At 51.6% G+C, this 25577-nt stretch overlaps 2 protein-coding genes across 2 annotated transcripts in view; one reads left to right on the top strand and one right to left on the bottom strand.

The window, feature by feature from the left end:
• Positions 1–25577, bottom strand: part of LOC122737067 (centromere protein P) — a 194273-nt gene that overhangs the window by 96115 nt on the left and 72581 nt on the right. The window lies entirely within an intron of this gene.
• Positions 87–24150, top strand: ASPN (asporin). Its single transcript, XM_043979484.1, has 8 exons — positions 87–325; positions 6434–6713; positions 8020–8132; positions 14118–14331; positions 16169–16279; positions 19256–19349; positions 19661–19799; positions 22974–24150. Exons 2-8 carry the CDS (start codon positions 6458–6460, stop codon positions 23169–23171), a joined length of 1125 nt encoding a protein of 374 aa, XP_043835419.1. The 5' UTR covers positions 87–325; positions 6434–6457; the 3' UTR covers positions 23172–24150.

Below are 25577 nucleotides of genomic sequence, written 5' to 3'. Positions count from 1 at the left end.
TCGCAGGCTTGGTGGGTTTTTTTCTTCCAGATTCTTCCAGTAGACGTCTAGAGTTTAACGAGAAGTTTTGGCTCCGATACAAACAGTGATGGAAAACAGATGAGCAATAACAAGCCTTAATCTCGCTCCTCAGTACTAAAATGGGCTAATCTAGAGGAGCTGCTTATTCCACTATCACCCGGGGTGCCAGCAGCACCAGTGAAGCGCTTGGGGGAACACTTTCTCATCTTCTCTCCTTCAGAGGCGGACGCCACCGACATTCCACTGACCTCGAGCTCCGGCGTGCTAGACAACACCGAGCCCAGGACTGCTCCAGCCCTACAAGGTAGGTTTTCTTGGCTGTCCCCTTTATTGGTTTGTCTCCTATGGAGAGCAGCGGCAGCAGAATGTTAGAAATAGTTTATCTTTCATAACGATAAGGGGATGTTAATACAAGAAAAAGTATGTGTGCTTGGGAACATGATCTCAGGATAAGAAGCTAATATGCTCGGTATCTTTCCCTCATGGTGATGAAGACAAAAACCCACCATAAACTATCTGTGCTTTAAAAAATCACCCCTCCCCCAAAGGGGGAAGCTTTTCTTTGTATGTTTATGCTGTACAGAAAAGGGTAACATTGCATCTCTCTCTATCCATGTGGGTGTGGGATTATTTACTTCTCAAGAGGCTCACCATGAATTCAATATTACTGAATTTCTGGATTGTGTCACAAAAGTGACTAGAGCTGATTTCTAAAATTAAGAGAATTCCCACGGGCATCTGTTTGTTTTCAATGACCCGGTAACTGATGACTGTGAACCTTATGTCATGTATACTGACGACTGAAGGAAGACTGTTAGCTCCTTGGAGCAGCAAGTCTGAATCTTTCCTTGGAAACATCAGGACCCGTTTTGACCATGTCAAAAGCTGACCTGTGGCAGCACCTAAGTTTTTCTTCATGTAACCAAGGGCAAAAGGAATCATGAAAACCCAGCCCCGCTTTGCTCACTGGGAGAAGCAGTTGTTCAGCCCCAGGCAGACAAGGCTGTGATCTCTTGTAAAACCAACACGGGTCTTCCCAAGTTGTCATGATAAGCCCAAGGCTGTCCCTCGCCAGGAGCCAGGAGCAAGACACAAAGCGCCCTGTCCGTGCCGAGCTGGAACAGAGCCCCCAGTGCTCCAAGCGGAGTTTGGCGGCGGCCAGGGAACCCCCGGGGAAATTGCGGAATCCACAGAACAGGGGCTGCGGGCTGCAGGCTTGGCTCGGGGCCACCCACATCGGAATGTTGGGAGCTGGATGGGCTTCTTGTTCCCATTCAAGGGCTACTGGCTCGGGGAAAAAACCCAACCACAGGCACCAGGAAAAGAGCACGTAACACACAGGCTTCTGTGTTGTTTGTTTACTCAGAAACAGTCCTTTAATTCACCTGCTTTTAAAACAAGGACGGGGTAGTTTATTTGATAGATGCGAAAAATCATGAAAACTGGAGGGAGACAGACCGGAGAGGAGAAAGGAAACACATGGCCTGGGGGAAATGACCTCTCCAAGAGTTCAGAACAATCCTTTCTCTACTGGGAAATCACCGATTGGCTTGTACTCTGGTTTATTTTTGAAAAAGAAGTTTACTTAGAGAATTCTAAACATGTACATATGTGTAAGGTAGCTTTTTAGAACCGTCTGCTAGATTCTGAATGTCAAATGAGAGCTGAAGACCACAGTAAACTGACAAATTGCCGTATTTTTGTGTAGTGGACAGGGAGCTGGCCTCAAGCCCAGGACAACATATACTGGCTGTGTGACCCTGGGAAAGTTAATCAGCTTCTCCATGCTCAAGGCAATTCTCTTGGTTTGAAGTTTCAGAGGAGCCAGCCTGCGCTGGTGGAGGGATTTTCCTCACCTAGAAGTCTCCCAGCTTCTGTCCCTTGTTCTTTGGGACACTGGCTCAGTCTCACTGAACATTTCATTGATCTAATTCGGATTCTTCTTTTTCTTTTATTTAAATAAAAGCCAATCCTGGGTTAGCCACAGAATGGTGAGGGGAGGAGACTAAGAGAGCTCTGGGGAAGCCAGGTCTCAGAAGAGCTGCCCCTAAATGGGCGGCTGCAGGATCGCATGGGATTCCCCGGGGCTTGCACAGCCAAGGAATCAAGGGACTGGAGGAGACATTTGCTATTCACAGGGGGTAAAGCACTAGATGGCATTAATAGTAACAGTACCCGGTGGCCACCATGCATAGAGAGCTTGGAGACTGGGTCTTCTAACAATGCTAGAGGGCGGGGGCTGTGATCACACCCATTTTCCAAAGGCATTAAGTGACCTGCTTAGAGCCACAGAGCTGAGAAGAATCTGAGGCAGCAGTCAGATTCGGGTCTTCCGGACTCTGTGCTGCTCAGTGATCCCTTTGGGATTAGGATAAAGAACAGAGATGCTGGCAGGACAATTCTGGGTCGTGGAGGGGATCCGAAAAGGAAGCTGGCTTTTCAGGACGTGGTCTCTGGGTCTGGACAAAAGCAGCAACAACGAGTGAATACAAGGAATGGACTGTTGGGGGTGGGGGTGGGGGCTTCGGGGGAGACTTGAGAGCAACAGGGCACAGAGGCTACCCCTGGAGCCCTGAGTTCAGATCTTGCTTCAAACATCACCTGGTTGTGTGACCCTCAGCAAGTCACTTAGCTCCTGCCTGCCTCAGTTTCCTCTCCTGTGAAATGGGGAGAATAACCTCCCAGAATTGCTCTGAAGATCAGATGACATGATGTTTGTAAAGCACTCTGAGGCTTTGCAAGCCTCCCTAAACACGCACTGTCATCCTCACTCTCAAAGTCAGAGAAGGGGGAACTGATCTGCTTTAGGAAACAGGGAAACAAAATGGTGCTGCTGGGATTCGAACCCAAGGCTTTTGACTCTAAGTATCCAATCCAAGTAAACACAAAGGCCAAACAAGGGCTATCTGTCCAGTTCTTTAAGCCCCATCAACACTCCCAGGCCAGAGTTCCCATATTCCATGGGGTGGGGGTGGGCATCCTGGCCCACAGCTGAAGTTGCCAGATGGACCTGGGGCTGGGTGGGGTAGAGGACTGGGAGCCTTGATCTCGGGAGCCTGGGCCAAAGGCAGCCTCCGGCAGCGCCCTCACCTGCAGAACTAAGGAGGCCAAAGAGGGAGATCCCCCCATGAGAGAAGAGCCAAGGCCACCAGGGACCCTCCCCCCCGCATTGAACAAGAGGCATCTGTCTCTGGGCACTTCAGGGAGAGTCCTTGTTAGCTGGGAGGCTGCTGGCCGGGGCGTGCAGTGCACAGAGCTGGGCCTGGAGTCAAGAAGACCCCAGGAGCTGAGGGCTGCAGAGTCTGGTGGCTGAGGACCAAGGCAAGGAAAGGCTCCAGATACAACAACCCAGACCCTCCCTATCCACTCACCAGACCCTCTCACACTTGGAGACTTCAGTGGGAGAAGGTGGGAATGGGGAAAAAGGCGGGGAACGGAATTCAGGAGGAAGAAATCAGGGAAGCCCAAGACATGTGGGTCACCCAGAAGCAGTCATTTCCTTTAAAAAACACATTGGCCACTGAAAGTACTGAGTAACGACACCAAAATGGACTTTTTAACAGAGGAAAAGACTCATTCTTGATGTGGGAGGAACCCTGAGTTTGTTGTCAAACCATTGACTCATCAGTGTGAAGAGTGAAATCTTTAATATCCAAGGAGAAGGAAAAGGAATGAGAAAAACACATGCCACACAATTAAAAAGACTTAACTCTAAATCAGTCAAACAAGTCATAGAAAGTTTAAAAGTGGTAAGTGGACAACAGAAGTGATACCGACGCCGATCACGACTTCACGCAGAAGCGAAAGCCTCCCAAGGCAGCTGCTCTGACAAGCCGACCACAAGCGCTCAAACATCTGGATGACTCGCCAGATGGAGAGACATGGAGACCAAAGCAGTATCGTGCCAGGGTTTGAGCTTCTCTGCAGAGTCCCTCAGAGAAGGATGATGAGCAGAGAGGAAGGCTCTCCAGCCAAGCAAAGGCATCCCACAGTCACCCAAGAAAGAAAGTGGAACAGACTGGCAAACACTGTGGCAAGAAACTGTTTTCTCCATCCAGGGTTTGGACTGTAACATCCCAGAGCCCCTCAGGACCTGGAAGGAAGCAGAAGTGGTACCGGGGAGGAAAAAATGATAACAAGCCACGAGGCTAGGCCCAGGGCAGCAGGTGGAGGAGAGATCCAGGCTTGAGGTGGCCAACTATGAGGGTACCAAAGACGAGGGAGAACTTCCAGACCTCAGAAATGATAAAAAGAGAAGGAAGGCACTGATACCTACTTGCTGAAACGCCTCCTCTCCCATCGACGAACTCCTACTGAGAGTCGTCTTTGCAGAATCCAGGGCGTCCTGGATGAGAACATTAGGAGGGACCCGACAGGCTTTTGTTTTGTTCTGTTTGCGGGGCAATGAGGATTAAGTGACTTGCCCAGGGTCACACAGCTAGTAAGTGTCAAGTGTCTGAGGCCGGGTTTGAACTCAGGTCCTCCTGAATCCAGGACCAGTGCTCTATCTACTGTGCCACCTAGCTGCTCCCCTCACAGCAGGCTTTTAAAGGTAATAAACAATGAATCCTATTGGGAGAAGGGGTCAAGCGTTTATTAGCCTGGCACTTTGCTTTACAAATATTATCTCATTGTGGCCCCTGTTCGCTGCTGATGAAAACAACACATGATTCAGTGGAACAAAACACCACCTTATTGGTTTTTTTTTCAGCAAGCAAGGCATTTCTCATCCAACATTAAGATCACTTGGGCTTCTTCTAAGGATGTGACAACAGTCATTCATTGCTCTGCTCAGGGACCCTCATGAGGCACAACAGAACAATGTGTACTCCCCAAAAGCTTTTGCCACTGTGATGGGGGGGGGACAAAGTCCAGGTCAGATGGGATTCCCTGTGTGTGGGAGGGTCCTCCAGGGCTCCGGTCTGTGGCCAGCTGATGGTGCTGATTACATCTCTGAGCACTGTAGCACGCCTCCCGGAAGAGATCTGTCATCGCTCAGAGAAGGGCAGCCTGATCACCCACACAGGAATGACCAAGTGGATGAACGACGTCGATTCCCCAGAAGTCAAGATGCATAAGGACACCCTTGAGAGCTCGGATAGCAGCGAGTGTATCTGGGACAGACAGGGCCAATGGACAATGAGCTGGGCCCAGAGAAGAAGTGGGGGGCTGGGTCACATCAAGGGAATCTAGAGGCACTTTGCCTGACCCCAAGCTTTGGCCCTCTGGAACAGCCCTGCCCCCAAAGAACTAAAGATGAATGTGCTGGTCCTGGCAGATGCAGGCTCCTGACCCCTTTAGGGGTCCAGAAGCTGAGCTGCTCCTTATGCCAGGTCCAGTCCCTGTCTGCATCATCTATTCCTGGGGAAATCACCCTCGCTCTGACCCTGCCTGCCCCACATCTCACCCCCTGGTGCTAGAGCCTTCCTCTCCCTTATCCTCCTTGGTCACTCAGACACAGCTGTTTGCAGCCGGTCTCCCCCTGACTCTTCTTCTCTACCCTCTGAAGCTGCCACTTCAGTTTCTCTTCCCAACTTTCCAAGTCATCATGAACTTCCTCTGTTGTTGCAGCTGCTGCCTTGGACCTCCTCCCTGGCCTGAAGAAGGCCCTCCCCATCCTCCCTCGGAAGGGATGCCAGGGGCTGGGGGATGTGTTTGGGGCTTCTCGGGCTACCCCCATCGGCCTCTGCTCTTGTACTCTGCTGGGGATCTAGACCTGGGGGCCCGCCGAGGAGCAAAACAGACTCATAGCACGGTTTCGTTAGGACAAGAGTCCTACGATGCAGACCAGCGACTCAGAGGTGAACTTGAACAACCTTCTGGTGCCAAGGGACAGCCAGTGGGCCAGAAGGCATGCCCACAGCTTCTCTGTACCCAACTTCCACATTGGTCAGCCGCTCCAGCGAGGGGCCTGGGACCAGCTCTCCCTCCCCAAGTGTACCTGAGAACCCAAGCACCATGGATGCTTCAGATGGGCTAAAGTTAAAGTTTACAACACTATTTATTTGTGAAAAGCCACTCCAAGTTTCAGGCAACCACCTGGCACACAGATACCGATACCAAATATGCCTATGAGTCAGAAAGTGCCTACTGTGGGAGAGGTGTGGCCTAACCTGGCTCATTTATGTCAGAGGAGAGCATCAAGGAAAGCTCCCTGTCTGCAGGACGAGCTCTGGGTGCACTCCTTTCCCCTAAATGGGGGCCCACAAGGCGGGGGTGCGGCTCTGTGTGCGTGACGGTACAAAGAACTCGGGGGTGCTGGGTGACTCGGATATGTTGTAAGCTGGTGTGTGGAGAGGTGAGCGGGACAGAACCACATGAGGAAAGAATCCAGGGGAAGCAGGGAGGGCAGCCAGAGGTCCAGGCAGAGACCCCCCCCAACTCACCATTGCCCATTGGTGTCTCCTTGCAGAGCGGGCACCTTCTCTTTGGAGACATGAAGAAATACGTGCTCCTCCTGTTGCTGGCCTTGGGTTCTGCCAAACCCTTCTCCAGCCCTTCTTATCTGACTCTGAAGAACATGATGCTCAAAGACATGGAGGATGCGGACGATGACGATGATGACGATGATGACGACAATTCTCTTTTTCCAACGAGGCAGCCCATGATGCCCTTCTTTCCCTTTGACCTGTTCCCGTCGTGTCCCTTCGGATGCCAGTGCTACTCAAGGGTGGTCCACTGTTCTGACCTAGGTAAGAATTCTGTACCCCCGCTCCGGGCCCCTGCTCAGGCTCTGCCCCACGTCTGGCAGGCCCTTCTAAACACAGTGCAGGTGGCACCTCCCAAGCCAGGAGGCCACTCCCAGTTAGCATTTCCTTGGCTGGACACATACGCTGCGTGGTGTGAGCTGCGAATTCCCAGCGCCCCACCTCGAGGAGACACTTGCCAGCCTTTAAATAAAAAGAGCCCAGCCTGCCCAGCACCCCATGGGGCATCCCCATGGGCGGTTCCTTGGGGGTATCTGGACCCCTCCCCATAGAAGCAGGGAGAGAAACACAAGAGGGCAGCAACTAAGCCTGGAAAGGAGGGGGCAGAGGCCACGCCTGCCAGCAGCAGGAATAATGAGGCCCAGCCTCAGTCAGCCTCAAAGTTACTTTTAGGGCTTGGAGGAGATAGAGATATATCGGTAGCTATATATGTACACAGAGATACATAGCTATTGACAGAAGTCCTCAAGTCCTACTAAGATAACTTTGATCTATATTTTATAGCCATAAATATGCATATTTAAAGAGTGACTCCCTAGAGAAGCGACTAACAATTGATCTTTTCTAGTGAATGTACAAAAGCTAAATCTGGGGTGTTTAGTTCTCCTGTAACATACGGATGGAGAAGCATCTTGTTTGTACAGAAGCTGTGAGAATCCCAAGTGGCTAAAAGAAGGAATGAAATTGAGCCATATAAAAGTGTGTGTAGGAGTGTGACTCTGTGTGTGTGTGTGTGTGGGCACGAGCGCGCATTTGAGGCTGCTGCTTCCCCCATCGACAACGACATTCACAGCCAGGACCCTCAGACAACCTTGTGGGGTGGCCTAGACTAGTTCCCATGTATATAGGGATTAGCAGGAGGGGGTCTCTGTAGTTGTCCACCCATTGACTATGCCCCGACTCTGCCTGCCAAGACAGGCACCAACATAAAGCCACAGCAACAGAGCCCTGGCTAAGAAGGAGCTACCCACAGAACCCCAACATACACATGTTGCTCATCCACTTTGTGTACCTATGGCCAGTGGCCAGGCCTGTCACAGACCTGGGATTTGGCCCCCGCAAGGGCTTCCTCTCCAGCAGATGCCAGTCCGACTTTGAGTAGTGTGGCTGGTCCTCGACCCACATGGCAGTTTCTGGTGGGGTCCATGCGGGCCAGGGGACTCGCTCTGTGCTGGGAAGAGGCAGGAGGATGGAACATTTGGCCCGGAGAACAGAGATACTGCCAGGGTGGGGGGTGCGGGGGAGGGTCCACCTTTCCACCATGTGACTCGTTTGTCTGTCTACTGCTCAGGTTTGACATCGATCCCAAACAACATCCCGTTTGACACCAGACTGATAGACCTTCAAAACAATAAAATCAAGGAGATCAAAGAGAATGACTTCAAAGGACTTACTTCGCTTTATGTAAGACTCTCCCTCCATATATCTAAAATGTTTGATTGAATCTGCATGTACATATCATGGGATAATGTGGAATTTATTACAGCCATCCACTTGTCCATCTGTCTGTCCATCTACCCACCCACCCATCTGTCTGTCCATCTACCCACCCACCCATCTGTCTATCCATCCACACATCCACCCATCCATCTGTCTATCCATCCACACATCCACCCACCCATCCGTCTGTCCATCCACACATCCACCCATCCATCCGTCTATCCATCTACCCACCCATCCGTCTTTCCATCCACACATCCACCCATCCATCCGTCTATCCATCCACACATCCACCCATCCATCCGTCTATCCATCTACCCACCCATCCATCCGTCTATCCATCTACACATCCACCCATCCATCCGTCTATCCATCCACACATCCACCCATCCATCCGTCTATCCATCTACCCACCCACCCATCTGTCTGTCCATCCACACATCCACCCATCCATCCGTCTATCCATCCCCACATCCACCCATCCATCCGTCTATCCATCTACCCACCCATCCATCCATCTATCCATCTACACATCCACCCATCCATCCGTCTATCCATCCACACATCCACCCATCCATCTGTCTATCCATCTACCCACCCATCCATCCGTCTATCCATCTACCCACCCATCCATCCTTCTATCCATCTACACATCCACCCATCCATCCGTCTATCCATCTACACATCCACCCATCCATCCGTCTATCCATCCACACATCCACCCATCCATCTGTCTATCCATCTACCCACCCATCCATCCGTCTATCCATCTACGCATCCACCCATCCATCCGTCTATCCATCCACACATCCACCCATCCATCCGTCTGTCCATCCACACATCCACAGGTACCCACAGCTGTTAGACTCACCCCTTCTTAGAGTTTTAAGTGTCATCATAACAAAGAAATTGATTTGTTGAGGTGACTGACATCTATGCATAACACAGCAACTTCACCAGCAGAACAACAGAGGAGGCAGTTGAGAGCCCTCTAGTCTAAACAGAACAAAAGGGACCCCCGTCATAACGCCTCAGACAAATGGTCACAGGGCCGGGTCCTCCAGGAAGCTCAGGCCACATCTGGAAAGCTCTCTGAGTCACCAAGTGCTCCTTAATTTGCATCCTTGTAAGGGGGGGCACAGCCCCTAATTCTGCCCTCTGGGACAAACAGCAAACGCTGACCCCTCTTCCCAAGGGAGACCCTTCAGATGTTTAAACAGAGCTATAGAGTCCTTCTAAGACACACACTCAAGGCCCTTCCCCATCCTGCCTGGCCTCCAGTTTATCAGCATCTTTCTTAAAGTATGGCATCCAGGACTGAGGACAAAATTGCAGCAAAAGTCTGAACAGGGGAAAGGATAGAGGATCAAGAGCTTCCCTTGTTCTGAAAGGTCAGCCTAAGATCACATTCACTTTTGGGCCAGAGGTGCTGCTGACTCAGGCTGAGCTTGCAGTCCATTAAGACTCCTGGATCTTCTTCAGACAAATTGCTCTCTAAATGTACCTCCCACATCCTATCCTCATGCCCTGGATTTTGGAATCCAAATGTTAAGACTCGACACTTAACTCTTTTGGATTTTGCCTTCAATTCGGTCAAGATCTTCTTGGATCCCTACTCTTGCCATCCAGTAGGGCGGCTAACCCTCTGGACTCTGGGCCACCAGCAAGTATGATGAGCGTGCCATCCATGCTTTCACCTAATTCATGAATAAGCACATGAAATGGTGCAGGGCCAAATGGAGATCCTTGGGATACTCCTCCGGAGATCCTGGGAGAAGGAATCACTAAACCGCTCCCAGAGTCCAGCCATTCACTTAGCTCCAAATTCATGTAATTGCATTATCATTCAATTCACGTCTTTCCATATTTTCCACAAGAAGGTATGAGATAGCCAGTGAGATGGAGGGAGGAGAAAGGAGCCTACAGGCATTGGTCACCGAAGATGGTCTTGTCTCAGAGTACTGCACAGCACGGTGGCAATTCATTTGGATTCACTGGTCTAGCTGAGGTGTTCGTTATTGTGCTTGTGTCATGGACCCCACTGGCTATGAGGGGAGGCCTGTGGCCCTCGGCTCAGAATACTTTTTGTTGCCTGCGTTCATAAGGCACAGCAAAGAGGTAGAGTGGAGGTGGTGTTAGGCCTGGAGCCAGGAAGACCTGAGTTCAAATCTGGCCTCAGATACTTACTAGCTGTGTGACTCTGGGCAAGTCATTTCACCCTTATTTGCCTCAGGGATAACAATAGCACCTCCCTCCCAGGGTGGTTTTGAGCATCAAATGAGATAATCACTGTAAAGTGCTTAGCACAGGGCCTGGCACAGGGCAGGCACTATGTGAATGGTTAATTCTTCTGCCTGTGAGTGTCCAAAGACCAGGGACCCCGAGGCTGCCCTCTCTCTGCATGGGAGAGGGAGGATCTCTCAGTGGGGCCGGGAGCGCTTCATGTTTTGGTTGCTTAAGGACTTTCTGGGTCAGTTCCAGGAGATCAGCGATGGCTGGCGTCCTGTGCTTGGGAGCCTGCCCGTTTTCCAGCCACATTCACGACAAATGATGGTGCCCCTTGTGGAAGGCCTGTTGCTGGTCTTGCTCTACACCCACATTATTTTTTAATGATGAAATCTGGGGCTCCGATTTGGCTTCCATTTTTGGCATTTCTCTGTTTGATGAAAACACTGACAGTACAGCTTAGCTAGAGACAACCTGCCAAGCCAACATGCTTAGGCAGCACTGCCCGTGCCAGGCGAAAACCCTTTCTTCAGATGACATTCTTTGTCCGGCCTTTTCTGTCCCTCCACCCAGTTCCTTCCCAACCAGGCTGAAAACAGGCCAAACCAGGCCCAGGACATCATGGGTAAACTGGCCCGAGTCTATCAATGTCTCCCTTTGGCTCTGCGGTCAGTAAACTCACAGAGAACTATAATAACTATGCCATAGCTTTCCTGAGGGAGAGCCACGGAAAACCCTAAGCCGAGCCCTCCTCTGAGGTGATGCCACAAGCCACTCTAGCCTTAGATTATTATTAACAACGTGGGACAGATGAAGGGCCTGGGATGCTCCTTCGGAATAATTGCACTTTTGCTGATCTCATGAATGGTAACTGCAGACCCTGGCGGCAGCTTTGTTGCTGATCAAAGAGACTGTGCAGCTTTGGGAAGAGCCCCCAGCAGGAGTGGGGTGGGGGTGGGGGAGGCGGGTTCTGCCTTCTGCTGGTCCTCAATGCTGCCCACAGGAGATTCCTGGGGATGCACTGCTTGGGGTGCTGGTGCTGAGGCTTGCTGTTCTAGGACCACAGATTGGAGAGAGAGCTGGCCCCTAATGCAAAGAGAAACAGGACCGGAGAATCCAACCCAGTCTTTCCCAATTCCGCAGCGTCCATTCAAGGCCTCAAGAAGAGGGCTGTGGCTGTTGTCAGCCATTTCCGGAGCTCAAGCCCCGGGCATTTATTTATTTGTCTTTATTCCCTTTATATTTACTCCATTTATAGAGGTGTTTGTCTTTCCCCAAAGAACGTCACCTCCTTGAGAGTGGGAGCTATTGCATTCACCTTGTCACCCAGTGACTGGTACCCAGCTTCTCAAACAGCAGGGGTTTAATAAATGCCTGTGGATTGAATAATTGACATTTGCTGTGTGCACCTACTGCGTGCTGGGCGCGCTGGGGCTACAAGTACAAAGAAGGAGTCATTCTCTCTTCTAAAGGAGAAGACAAGACCATTAAGAAGGTGCGAGGGGAGGGAGGCAGGTGTGTTCCTCAGTGACTCGTGGCGCTGGAGCTGTGGTAAGGACTCTGCTCACTTCACTTTGCCCCGCTGCGTGCCTGTGTGCATGTGGGTGTGGAAATCTTTCCAGGCCCCTCTGTATTCATGGTGCTCACGGCTCTCACAGCACAGGCAGATTCCATCACATTCCCAGACCACAATTTGTTCAGCTGTCACCCAACTGATCATTTCCAGTTCTTTGCTACAACAAACAACTGGGCCATAATTGTTGTGGGGTCTATGGAGACTTTCTTTTGGGGTACGTGCCTGCCAGTAGAATCTCTGGGGCCCAAAGTAGGGCCGTCTTAGTCACTTGATTTCCATAATTCCAAAATGCTTTTTAGAATGGTTGTGCTGACTGACAGCTCCACCAGCAATGCACCAGCGTGCCTATCTTCCTACCAGTTCTGTTCCCATCTTTAGTCATCTTTGCCAGTTTGCAGGGCGTGGGGTGAAACTTCAGGGTTGCTTTCATCCGCTTTTCTCTTCTCAGGAGGGATCTGGAGCGTCCAGGGTTGTTAATAGATTGCAGTTGTCCTCTTGCTCCCAGCCTTTCATCACTTACCTATTGCAGGATGTTCTTTGTCTAGGTTTGTTAGTTGTCTCAATTGCCCCAGACACCAACCCGCTGTTGGAGATATCTGATACAAAGGCTTTGGCACTGCTCCCCTTCTTATCTGGTCTCATTGCATACACCAAAGGGACCGGTTTTGTCTTAGGTGCTCGTCCCTGTTAAGGCGGCACTCTCACACTGCATCATGGCCATGGAGCGGGTCCTCAGGACACTTTCTTCTTGTTGTTTTTCTTCTTCTTCTCTCTCTCTTTTTCTTTTGTTCTTTTTTCTTTTTTGGTGGGGCAATGAGGGTTAAGTGACTTGCCCAGGGCCACACAGCTAGTAAGTATCAAGTGTCTGAGGCTGGATTTGAACTCGGGTCCTCCTGACTCCAGGGCTGATGCTTTATTCACTGCGCCACCTCGCTGCCCCTGGACACTTCCAATTGATACCCATTTTCCGAGTTCCTAGGAGGTGTGGGGCATTGTTCTAGGCCCTCAAGATACAGCATATATGGAGGAAGAGTGATCAGGAAAAGCAGCCTTAGGCTAAGCAATCCCGGGGACAGTGACATTGGGCTCCACTCCATGGTTACCCCCTTTCCAACAGGGATGGGAACACCAATTTGGCCTCTTCCCACTGTTTCTTATATTCCATATTACACCACTGGTCAGATGCACAGAAGGCTTCACTCATTCATGTAAAAAAGACTAATTAAAGACCGAAGTCTTCAATATTATGTGGACCCTGGGGCAGCTAGGCAGCACAATAGAGAAAGCACCAGCCCTGGAGTCAGGAGGACCCGAGTTCAAATTTGAACTCAGATACTTGACAACACTTGACACTTACTAGCTGTGTGACCCTGGGCAAGTCACTTAACCCCAACTGCCTCAGACATCTGAGTACATCTCCAGTTGTCCTGATGTATGTCTCACTGCTGGATGCAGATGGCTCTGGAGGAAAGAGTGAGGCTGGTGCCTCACTTAAATCCAATTCAGTTCAAGTCATGATGTCATGGTCCTCTTGGAGAACCAAGGACCCTGGGGGGAGTGTGGCCAATGGCCAGGGGAAGGAACAAGAAATGCCCCTGATGGTGGCTTCACTAGTTTGGGGGCAAAGACTGCAGGAGCCTCAAGGTGTCCAGAGGGCAGAGCCTGGTTAGGCTCCCTGGGGGCACGAGGGAAGCGGCTCCACTCCCCTGGAGGCGCCTTCTGCCTCCCCTGCAGTTTCCATACACCACTTTTTGTTCTGCTCTCACTAGGGAGCCCCACCTAGTCCCCCACACTGCTACATTTGGGAGGAGTTTCAAGGGAGGGGTGAACAGCACTGAGCCTAAACTGAGACTAAATTATCTTTTTTAAAAAAATTTTTGTGGGGCAATGGGGGTTAAGTGACTTGCCCAGGGTCACACAGATAGTAAGCATCAAGTGTCTGAGGTCAGACTTGAACTCAGGTCCTCCTGAATCCAGGGCTGGTGCTTTATCCATTGCGCCACCTAGCTGCCCCGCTAAATTGTCTTACTGTCTCTCTCTGGCAAGGGCGCTGCTGGAAAGCTGGTGGGTTTGGAACACTGACCATTGGGGTGCCCAGGGAGCCCTTCCCCAGTCTGATAACAGGTCATTCTGGCTCCTCCTTCCAGGGCCTCATCTTAAACAACAACAAGCTAACCAAGGTCCATCCCAAAGCCTTTCTACCTGTCAAGAAGCTTCGGAGACTCTACCTGTCCCATAACCTGCTCACAGAGATTCCCATCAACCTGCCCAAGTCGTTGGCAGAACTCAGGATTCATGACAACAAAGTGAAGAAAATACACAAGGAGACTTTTAAAGGGATGAGCGCTTTACACGTCTTGGGTAAGTGCTTCCACATGGGACGAAATTGTCTGACGGTTACCACGTGTCAGATTCTTGACTTAGGAAAGGGCCCAGAATGGGCAAACAGATGGTCCCACTGACCCTTTTGTGGACTCGCACTTCCCTCCAGGGATAAAGGAAGCCTTTTAAACACTGACACGGAACCTGCCACGGGCGTGGCTAACTCTGACCCCACCCATAGGTGAGTGCGGAGAGCCCAAGAAATCCGCCCATTGGAAGTCTCTCAGTGGTGCTGAGGCCGACTCAGAACACTGATAAGAGCCACGACCAGTGTGGCTATGGTGCTGTAAGGTTCCAGAGCACTTTCCACATTAGCTCCCTACAGCCTCACCCCACATGCCCTCCACCCAGAAGCCGTCCCACAAACACCATCTGGCTCCCTCTCATTGATTTCCCTCTTCTACCTTGGAGCCTTCTGGCTTTAGGCTGAGGAGGGAAAGCAGCGGGTAAAATGACCACTGGCCAACCATTTAAGTCAGATGAGCTCTTTGGTTTTTTAAAGTTACCTCCACAGTCAGAGTTAAAGGGTCAGTGCCTGCAATTCATTTCCTAGGCTCCCTTGATCTAGTTTGCAAGACAAATTTGCTTATCCATGAATTAATTCAACAAATATTTGCATAATAAAAACGAATACAGAAATTGATAAGCAAAATACATTTTGTATACTATTTGTGTTTATGGATTCGGAAGATCCACCCCCAACCCTGGCTGCAAATCAGGATGTAGCCAGCACTTCAGATACTGGAATACACAGAGGTATTTAAAAAAATATGTTGTCCTTTTGCCAATGAAGATGATGGTGAGAACCAACATTCTATCCCTAGCACCAAACACAGTGCCTAGCAGGTACACAGTAGGTGCTTAATCAATGTTTGCTGATTTACTAGGAGCAGCTCTAAAGTCTATAAAGCTCTTCCTCTTCCTTGTTTATATCACCCAATGAAAACTCTGCTGCCTAAAGAGAATGCCCAGAGGATCACAGTGTTTTACAATCTCTATAATTTTAGATATGTTTATATTTAATTTTATATATCATTATATAGTTTTATATCTCAGTTTATATTTACATTCGTTTGTTTTCCATATTTGTACATATTCATAAGTAGATGGATTTCTAGGTAATGATAAAGCGCATTGGGGGAGCATCAGGCTCTCTCTCTCTCAGACCCCAGGTTTGCCCTGTTTCCCAGGGATGACTTGCATATCTCAGTCCATTTAATAAGGCAGGTGGTGACAGCTGGGCCATCGCCACCTAAACAGGAGAGGGCACAGGAGCTTCGTAGGGCTGCAGTGCCACCCTTCCCTTTAAGCGCTCCTTTATGAGACCGAACGACATTGATGTGGTGCTTCTTTCAAGTCAGCGGGTCATCATGCAGTTAGTAGGCTCCTACGATGTGTAAGTGCCGAGGATGTGGAAAAAGGGAGAAGCCAGTGTGCACTCAGGTGCCTCCCCCCTCCTCCCAGTTCAGTCTCAGCCCTGCCCCTGGCAGCCTGGACTTATGGAGCAGGGAAGGAGGGGGGTCAGTGACTTGCCCAAGGCCACACAGTCCGGGAGCCCCCAAGGCAGGTGCACGCTTCCTCACCTCTTCCCTTTGTGCTCCTAGGAGCTGGAAGGGCCATGGGAGAAGGCAGTCTGGGGGCAGAGTCTCAAGGATTGGGTCTGGGGGGCGGCTTCAGAGGAGCCCAAGAGGGAGCCCGCCGGACAGCAGTGGGAGCCTGCCCAGTGTCGGCCACTCTCCTGCATCTCTCTGAAGCGGATGCGGCCCCCGCGGGCTCCCTCACAGTACCTCTTCCTAACGTCTGCTCTTCTTCCTAGAAATGAGTGCCAACCCCCTGGAGAATGAGGGCATCGACCCAGCAGCCTTTGAGGGCGTGACAGTCTTTCACATTAGAATCGCCGACGCAAAGCTGACCTCGGTCCCTAAAGGTGGGGGCTGCTCTCCACCTTACCTGATGCCGCCCATGGGGCTGGCAGAAGTGGGAACCGCAGAGGAGTCACCGGGCAGTAGCCAGGCACCAGGGGCACCTGCTCAGCACCTGAGCCGGGAGGGATGGAGGGAGGGTCGGGAGCAACAAAACTGGAGGCAGAAGCCAAGGCCGCTTTTACTCAAGGCTGGGGGAACCCGTGCGCGGAGCGCTTAGTGTGGGGAGACTTCAGGATTAGGGCCCTGGAGAAGGCTGGAGCGGGGCACTGGGCCAGGGTGGGGTTCCTGCTGGAGCTCAGAGAATAGACCACAGGAGGGGCCCAGGAGCAAAGGGGAGGATGCCAGGCGGCCAGGCTGGGATGGGGGGGGGGGGTCTGGTCTTAGGGTCTGCCCCAAAGGGCAGCCCCCGCGTGGGACTTTACTGAAGGAAAATCTTCCCAGGGAAATCTCACACATCTGTTGTTCCTTTGTGTGAGTCGTGTCTGACTCCGTGGCCTATCAGGGGTTTTCTTGGCAGAGACGCCAGGGGGCTCTGCCAGTCCCTTCTCCAGCTTGTTTTACATATAAGGAAACTGAGGCAAACAGGTGAAGTGACTTGCCAAGAGCCAGGCCCAGGTCTCTGTCCACCGCGCCACCTAGTGGCCCATAGGTCTTACAACCACATTTCCCCAAAGCTCCTATACAAGTTTTCAAGTGAACAAATGCAAGCGGGCAGAGGACAGCCTTTCTTCACCAGGCCCGTAAACAGATCAGAAAACTCCTCGGGAGGGAAAGGAAGACGCCTTCTTGGCTCTCGATCCAAGAGGGAGGGCCGCGTGCCCTGGAGGGGGAGAGCCAAGGAACCGACCCCCGCTAGTGCCCTCCAGCGCCTGCTCTTCCAACTTCAAAGCTCACTCTGAAGAAAAGGTTTCGGAAGCTTGGCGGGCAGGAAAGGTCAAGCCCCTTCACCTAACCCTGCCTGGAATTCTGCGGTTGTTCCTGGGTGCCTCTGGCCCACTCATGCCAAGCTGGAGAGTGGCGCCCATCTCCCTCTGCGCTCTGACAGGGCTTGAAGAAACAGCCCCTCAGAAAGCCTTAGGAGCCATGTCCTCCTTCCAAGAACAGCATGGTGCTGAAGGTCAGGAGCTCAGCGGAGAGCATGGTGCATTCTGGGAGAGCCAGGGCACAACCAGGGCAGGTGCCAGGCTCTTTCCCAGGAACCAGGACAGCTCCAGAGGCATCCATGTCTCTGGGCAGAGGGCTTCAAACAGACTCTGGGGGGGCTGCAGGACACTCTGGGAGGCTTCACCACTACTGAGCCCTCTGCCAGTGGAGTGAGGGATTCTTACCAGGCAGCCAACAAGCAATGATGACGCACCTGCTGCATGCCAGGCACCCTGCTTAATGCAGGGGCCACAGAGAAGAAGCCAAAGCAGGCCCTGCTCACTAGGCATTCGCAGCCTCCGGGGATGTGACTAGTGTAAGTCACAAGGTAAATGCAGCCCAGATGGGGTGACTTGGCCATTCCTCATGAAGCAGCCACAGGGGCACACGGGAATGGGTCACCTTCACAATCACACCAGAAGACCCTACTGGTCGAGGCTTTTCACCCTCGTCTTTGCCATGGAGTTTTCCAATCCTAAAGAGAGCCAGCGGTCAGCAGGACAGCCCTGATGGGAGCCGCCCTGAGCTGGCCCCTGAAAGCTGCCATCCTTGTTTCTGGAACGAGATCCTTTGCAAGCTCAGTCACTTTTCCAGTCCCCTCCGGCCCACAGACACATGCCCTGTTCCTGGCTAGGGCTGAACCCCAACGTGGTTCAGTAGAACAGACATTCGATACCATCCCAGACTTCCCTCCAGTACATCTGCGAAGGACATGAACACACAGATGGAGGAACGGGCTGCCTGGGCCCTGGATGGCTTCTCACCCACAAAGGCTGGTTTTCAACAGCAGTGAGCAGCCTAAGTGGCCGGGGCTGCCAGGACACCCACAGGGCGCGGTGGTGAACCAACAGAGCTGTTCCAGTGGGAAACACAAATGACTCCGGAGGGTCACCAACGTCTCCATCTCCTTGTGGGCTCCATGTGCAAAGGGACCCCTCAGGAGTTTGTCTCCTCTTTTGTTATTCTGGCGGGGCAATGAGGGTTAAGTGACTCGCCCAGGGTCACACAGCTAGTAGGTGTCAAGTGTCTGAAGCCAGATTTGAACTCGGGTCCTCCTGACTCCAGGCCCCCTTGTCTCCTCTTTGCTGCGGCCTTCAGTTGGTCACCCGGCATCCCTGGTCCAAGAGTCACGTGCTCCAGGACAGGGAGAGGACTCAGGAAGTTGGCCTTGGCCAGGAAAATGGAGCAAGACTGGCGGGAGCTCCCTGGTGTCCGATCCAGCTTCACCCCGTGAACTCTCCTTATTCTTGCTTGTCTCTGACGTCTCCGGGCAAGTCTGGCTCTGGTGTGGCTCAAACTAACTCCTCTGCCCCTGGATTCTTTCTTCTCCTACTCCTACACATCAGAGTGTCGCAGGCACTGCAGCAGTGAGGTGACAGCACAGTGGATAAGGCCCAGACTCTTCCCAGCGGTGTGACCCTGGGCGAGTCACTTCACTTCTGTCAGCCTGAGTTTCCTCAAGTGTAAAGCAGGGATGACAGCCCTACCTGGCAGGTTGTGAGGATCAAAGGAGAGGATCTTTGTCAAGCATTTGCCCAGGGACACACAACTAGTGAGTGTCCGAGGCCAGATTTGAATTCGGAAGAGGCTTCCTGACGGCAGGCCCGGCCCTCTGTGCACTCCGGTGCCATGTAGCTGACCCTACACTGACCTCACTGTGTCCACTATCGTCATCACAGAATCTCTCAGAGGCCACGTAGTCCTAGACTAAGTGAGAAGGGAGGGCGTGTGGGGCACGGAGGGGGCTGGGTCCTTGACCGCTGTAGAGGACCTACGTGGCGTGTCACGCTGGCAGCACCGGGCGCTCTGACTGCCGCCTTTCTCCTTCCCCTCAGGCCTGCCGTCATCTCTGCTGGAACTTCACTTAGATGACAACAAAATCGCCACCATAGAACTTGAAGACTTTAAGCGGTACAAAGACCTACAAAGGTACGGGAATTCAGGAGCTGAAGGGCACGAGATGCCCAGGTGGCGGACGTCTCTGGCCAGATTTGGGGCTGCTGGGAGGGAGGGGATGGAAGGCAAGGGGAGAGCCATGCCCTCTGCCCCGAGTGGAAAATGGTGCTCGCAGCCTGGCTCCCCTCCTGTGACCTGTCCTACATCATCCCCCTGATGTGCCAAGGGAGACTTTCCCAACAGTCAGGGTCCATAAATACCAAAAGGAAAAGCTTTACCAAGTGAGGAAAAGATGTCACTGAGTGTTCAAAAATGGGCACCGCCATCTTTGTTCTCCCTTTCAGGCTGGGCCTTGGGAACAACAAGATCAAAGACATCGAGAATGGAAGCCTTGCCAACATTCCACATGTACGAGAAATCCATTTGGAAAAAAACAAGCTGAAAAAGGTTCCCCCTGGACTACAGGACCTGAAATACCTTCAGGTAAGGTCTGCTGCCGGGGCGGCTCAGTCTGCTCCCGGGCATGGAGCCGGGCCTCCCCAGGCTTCATAGGATTCCAGATACATCATCAAGAGACAGACCCGTCCCATCCATCTCACTGCCTCCCGGGGCCCCCCCCCAACAGCCTTCATGTATTCCTGGTCTCGTAAGAAGCAGCCTGGGCCGGGCCACCCAGGAGGGGACCTCCTCTCCATCTCCCGCTATGCTCCCCTGCGTCACCCATGTCTGCCCTCCTCTCCTCGCCCTCCGCAGGCGATCCCATCCTGCATCCTCCAGCAGACCACCCCCCTGTCACCCCTATCTCTCCCTGTTTACTGGCTCCTTCCCTACAAACCCATCCAGGTACCCCCACCCCCCATGTGACCCGTCCATCCCTGCTAACTCCTCCTGTGTCTTTTCTGTTTTTTGTCACCAAACTCCACAGACATGTATCTATACCAGGGGCCTCTGCCTTCTCTCCTCTCAACTCCTTCCAGTCCAGATGTCCGACCTCATCCTTCCACTGAAAGTGCTCCCCAAAGTCCCTGGCGGTCGCTTAGTGGCCAAATCCAGTGGCTTCTTCTCACTTCTTACCTCGGCCTCTCTGCAGCCTGGGTCACTGTGGGTCACTCTCTCCTCCCTGACACTCTCTTCTCCCCAGCTTTTCAGACCCCCCTCCCAGCCTCTGACGGCTCCTCCTCTGCCTGTTGGCTGGATCCTCCCCCAGATCACGCCCTCTGACCGTGGGGGTCCCGCAGGGCTCTGGCCGGGACCCCTTCTCTTCTCTCTCTATTCTGCTTCACTGGGTGAGCTCATTAATGCCCGTCTCCTTGCTGAGGATTCTCACACTTGTCCATCCTGCCCAATCTCTCTCTTGAACTCCCATCTCCATCCCCTCTCAGACATCTGCCCCAGATGTCCCATAGACTGTCTCTGAGACTCAGCCTGTCCAAAATGGACCTCACTCTCCTGCTCAATCATCCTGCCTCTCCACTCTCCTCTTACTGTGGAGGGCAACGCCATCTTCCCAGCTGTCACCCTGGACCCCTCACTCTCTCTCCAGGTTTTAAGAAATAGTGAGGTCAGAGTAGGGTCAGCTACATGGCACCGGAGTGCACAGAGGGCCGGGCCTGCCGTCAGGAAGCCTCTTCCGAGTTCAAATCTGGCCTCGGACACTCACTAGTTGTGTGTCCCTGGGCAAGTCCCTTACCCCTCTCTGCCTCAGTGTCCTCATCTGTAAAATGAGCCGGAGAAGGAAATGGCCAACTACCCCAGGATCTCTGCCAAGAAAACCTCATGACGGGTCACGAAGAGTCAGACACGACTAAACAACAATACACAGGTCCGTGTAGCTAGGTAACTGAGCCCACAGAGAAAGGGAAGAAGGAGCCTTGTTTGGAAGGACTTTAAAGATCAAAACCAGTACTTTCTAGTCAATTGTGGTGGTGATGGGGGCTGCTGGAAGCTTGAGGAGTGTGGGGTGGAACTCAGCTAAGAAGATGGACGAGAAGTAGAGACAGACCTGAGCCCAGGAGAAAAGCAGTGAGGGACTGAGCTTGGGTCACGGCCATGCAAGATATAGCGGGGAGCAGAATGATTGGTGACAGCTTGGCGATGTGGGGTCAAGCTGTAGGTGGTGGAGCAGGACCCACTCTGCTACGCAGCGCCAAGGGCTCTGATGAGAGCATGAGTGGCAGAATTGGAAGGAACTGGGCTCAGAGAGTGGAACATCCAAGTTTGGACTCTCGGGCAACGCACAGCTGTGAGGGCATCCCTATAGCCCCGTGTGGCATGGAGAAGGAGGTCCCCGAGGAATGAGTAGGCTGTGTCATTAGAGGGGCTGTTGGCATTTGTAATGAAGTCAACAGGGTCCATGGTCAGGGACGGGCGAAAAGAGGGCTCCGGGGGGACAGCCAAGGACAGGGCAGGATGAGCAGACTGTTTGGAATTCCAGTGTGCTGGGGTTGGCATTGGTGGTCAGAAGGGAGGGATGGCAGGGGCCCAGCAGCCCAGGGACCACTGAGGCGGGAGGTGCCTCAGCAGGCATCTGATGCATAGGATCTCCTCTAGAGAAGGCTGCCAGGGACATGCTGCCTTCAGGAAGCTTCCGGGTTATGAATTGTAATCCAATTCCCCAGACGCTCCTCAGGCATCTTTCTCTGGCCTCCAAGCATCATCTCCCGCCTTTCATTCCTCAGCACTGGGGCCCAGATCCCCTTGACAGGCTTCAGAAACGCCCTCTGCTCCCTACACGGTCCGTCCCTAGTTCCCGTACCCCCAGTGCACCCTCTCTAATAAGGACCACGAAAGGAAGGTCACATGAGGCTGCCCATTTGGTGACGGCGGCCAGCGGAGGGACCCCCAAATACTGTGGTGGGCAGCCCTGTGGCCACAGTCTTTGGTGTCCTGGAGCCCCTTGGTGGCCTGGCAAAGCTCACAGACCATTCTCAGGGTCATGATCTTTATGGTTTTAAATGCATCAAATAAAACCCACAGAATTCCAAAGGAAAACAATTTTAGTGAAATCTGCAATCAAAACATTGGTGGGGGGGGGGGCAGCTAGGTGGCACACTGGATACAGCACCAGCCCTGGATTCAGGAAGACCTGAGTTTAAATCTGGCCTCAGACACTTGACATTTACTAGCTGTGTGACCCTGGGCAAGTCACTTAATGCCTGTTGCCCCACAAAAAAAACAACAACAACAAAAAACCCAAACCATTAGGGGGAAGAGCCCCTGGTCCTCTCCAGAGCCCAGCCCAGCCAGTTCAGACTAGAATCTGCTGAGCCACAGCCCCGAGCTCCTACCGCCCTTCTTCCCCCCCCAGCCCCTGGTGAGCTCACGTGTCCTGCTCTCTGTGTGAGGACTGGGCTGTAGGGACTCTTCAGCTGTCCTTCCACATCCTGTTCAAGGAGCCTTTGAAAGCCCCTTCTCTGACCTGGCACTAATGGTCCAGGGCCACTGGCCTCCTGGCCGTTCCATCTCCCAGGTCTGGACCTTTCTGGGCCTCTCCGTGCTCCCTGGCTGCGGCGGCCTCCCTCCCCCTCCCCCTCCTCCTCCTCCTCCTCCCCCCCACCCCTCCCCCTCCCTGACTCAGCTAATGGAGCCTTCCTGTGAGATCGCCAATTTAGCCTGAGCATGTCTATCTACTACCAAGCTGTCTTCTTGCTTTAACAGGTGATCTTCCTCCATTACAACAACATCACCAAAGTTGGGATCAATGACTTCTGTCCCACGGTAGCAAAGAAGAAGAAATCCCTATACAGCGCCATAAGTCTATTCAACAACCCCGTGAAATACTGGGAGGTCCAGCCGGCCACCTTCCGCTGTGTCTTGGGCCGAATGAGCGTCCAGCTCGGGAACTTCAGAAAGTAGTGCTCACGGAGGGACAAGAAGGCCTCTACTTGAAGTCTGTGAAGGCCGGACAGCCGTCCCCCCAAGTTCAGGTTCCAAAATAATCTCCTCTCTGATTTGGACGATTTGACAAGTCCTTCCTTGGTTTACTTGACAGAAACTATGCAGAATTTGACAAAGATATTGGCACACACCGGCAGGTAGGGGGACCAAAATATAGGTTTTGGCTTCTTTTGGCAGAGAGAATGTCAAATAGCATATTTAAAAATCCCTTCTTTACTAAAAATGCAAGATTACAGGCAAAGACTTTGCCCTTATGACCTTTTACTAAACATTTTTAAAAAGCAGGATGATGCATGTGAACTGTACAGGTCAATTCACTGCTAGAGAAACACAACCGACAAAAACAATGACATCAGGGGCTACAGACCAGGCTTGGCCTTGTCCTATCCCTGATGAATCAGGAAGTACTGTACTGTAAATGTCTGATGGAATAAGCAGGGTCCTGGGCACCCAACAGGGTGTGTCTGACCAGTGAGGCCGGGGGCATCCAGCAGGGGCCCTGCCCCCCGCCCCCCAGCAGCCCAGTGATCCAAGGTCACATGTTTGCTTTTAGGGTCATACAGAACTAGGTAGAAGCAGCACCTAGGTGGTGCATTAGTGAGCTCCTGCTAGAATACTTCTATATCCGCCTTCTCCATTATCCGAGTTATCTTTGTACGCTTTTCATGCCGTATTATTAGACGATGTGCAATGACACAGTGTAACCTCACTACCTGCGGCATCTCCCGCGCTGAGAGGAGCCTGTATGCTCGACCATGTTTTATGGCAACTGAAGGTTCCCTCTGGGCTGATCAAGCTAGGTAGCATTAAAAGAGATTTAAGAGACTCGGTAGCATATGTAAAGTATACAAATATTTAAAGTTTTGTATAAAAATCAGGAATATTTTCTGTATCTCGACCTGTGTATTTAATAAGTTAAGTAATATTTGAGACTAAGGAATACATTATTAAAAATGCTTGATTCCTATCCAATTTTATTGTTTGCTTTAAGTCTTGGGGTCTTTTCCTCTTGCCCAGGAACAGAAGACATTTTAGGAAATAGCTTAATTCAGACACAGAAGAGGCTGAATGATCAGAGCTGTCAGAGAGAGTGCCGAGGTCTTTCCAGACCTGGCTGTCCTTTGCACTCTCCCACCTCCCAACAACCCTGAGAGGCGCAACAGGCAGCTACATGACTATTCTTCCTGTCCCTGCTCGGGTACCTGGCAGGGCGGGGCGCAGTGCTCCCAGGGAGGAAACTCCCTCCACTAAAGCAGAGCTGCACCTCCAGGCAACATGTCACACACATAATATGTGCACGTGCATTATAATCACACACACACACACACACAAGAAATCTGTATACATGTATATGTACACACATAATATGTGCATGTACATTATAATCACACACACTAGAAATCCGTACACATGTACATGTACACACATAATATGTGCATGTGCATTATAATCACACACTAGAAATCTGTATATATGTACATGTACACACATAATATGTGCACGTGCATTATAATCACACACTAGAAATCTGTACACATATAATATGTGCACGTGCATTATAATCACACACACTAGAAATCTGTACACATGTACATGTACACATATAATATGTGCACGTGCATTATAATCACACACACTAGAAATCTGTACACATGTACATGTACACATATAATATGTGCACGTGCATTATAATCACACACTAGAAATCTGTACACATGTACATGTACACACATAATATGTGCACGTGCATTATAATCACACACTAGAAATCTGTACACATGTACATGTACACACATACCACACAGGTTATAATGTGTAATGCGCACTACATGTATGACACACCCTATATAACGCCACACATCTTGTGCCCATTATACACGTTTATCTCTGTAGTTGTACACACATGTTCTGTGTACACGTACATGCACAGTACACCTGTGCCACATGGCAGGGACTTGGGTGCACTTCACTGTACTGTACTTCCCATAGGCACTGGGGTGCTGGAGCTTAGAGGTGCCCAGGTTTGGTGGGGGGGCCCTGGGTTTGAACCCCAGCTCTTGTTCCCAGTGGAACTTTTGGGGGCCTCAGTTTCTTCCTGACAAAACAGGAGCTTAAATGAGAGGATCCCTAAGGTTTCCTTCCTGAGCAACATTTCATGACCCTGTAAATGATCAAATGTTAACCTTCTGAAAAAATCCCAAATGTGAGTAATTCTGCTCGTCTACATTTCAAATTGAATTCTCGTTTTGCAAAAGCAAAACAACACTTCAGTCCTTCACTTTTTTGGTCAACAAGATGACCCACAGTAGGTGATGGGATCACCCGAAAGACTTGCTTGGGGGAGCATTTGCCTGCCAGGGTCCT

Source organism: Dromiciops gliroides, chromosome 1 (assembly GCF_019393635.1).
Source record: "Dromiciops gliroides isolate mDroGli1 chromosome 1, mDroGli1.pri, whole genome shotgun sequence".
Taxonomy (NCBI): domain Eukaryota; kingdom Metazoa; phylum Chordata; class Mammalia; order Microbiotheria; family Microbiotheriidae; genus Dromiciops; species Dromiciops gliroides.
The sequence above is the reverse complement of the archived record's forward strand: the minus strand, read 5'-3'. Positions and strand labels throughout refer to the sequence as shown.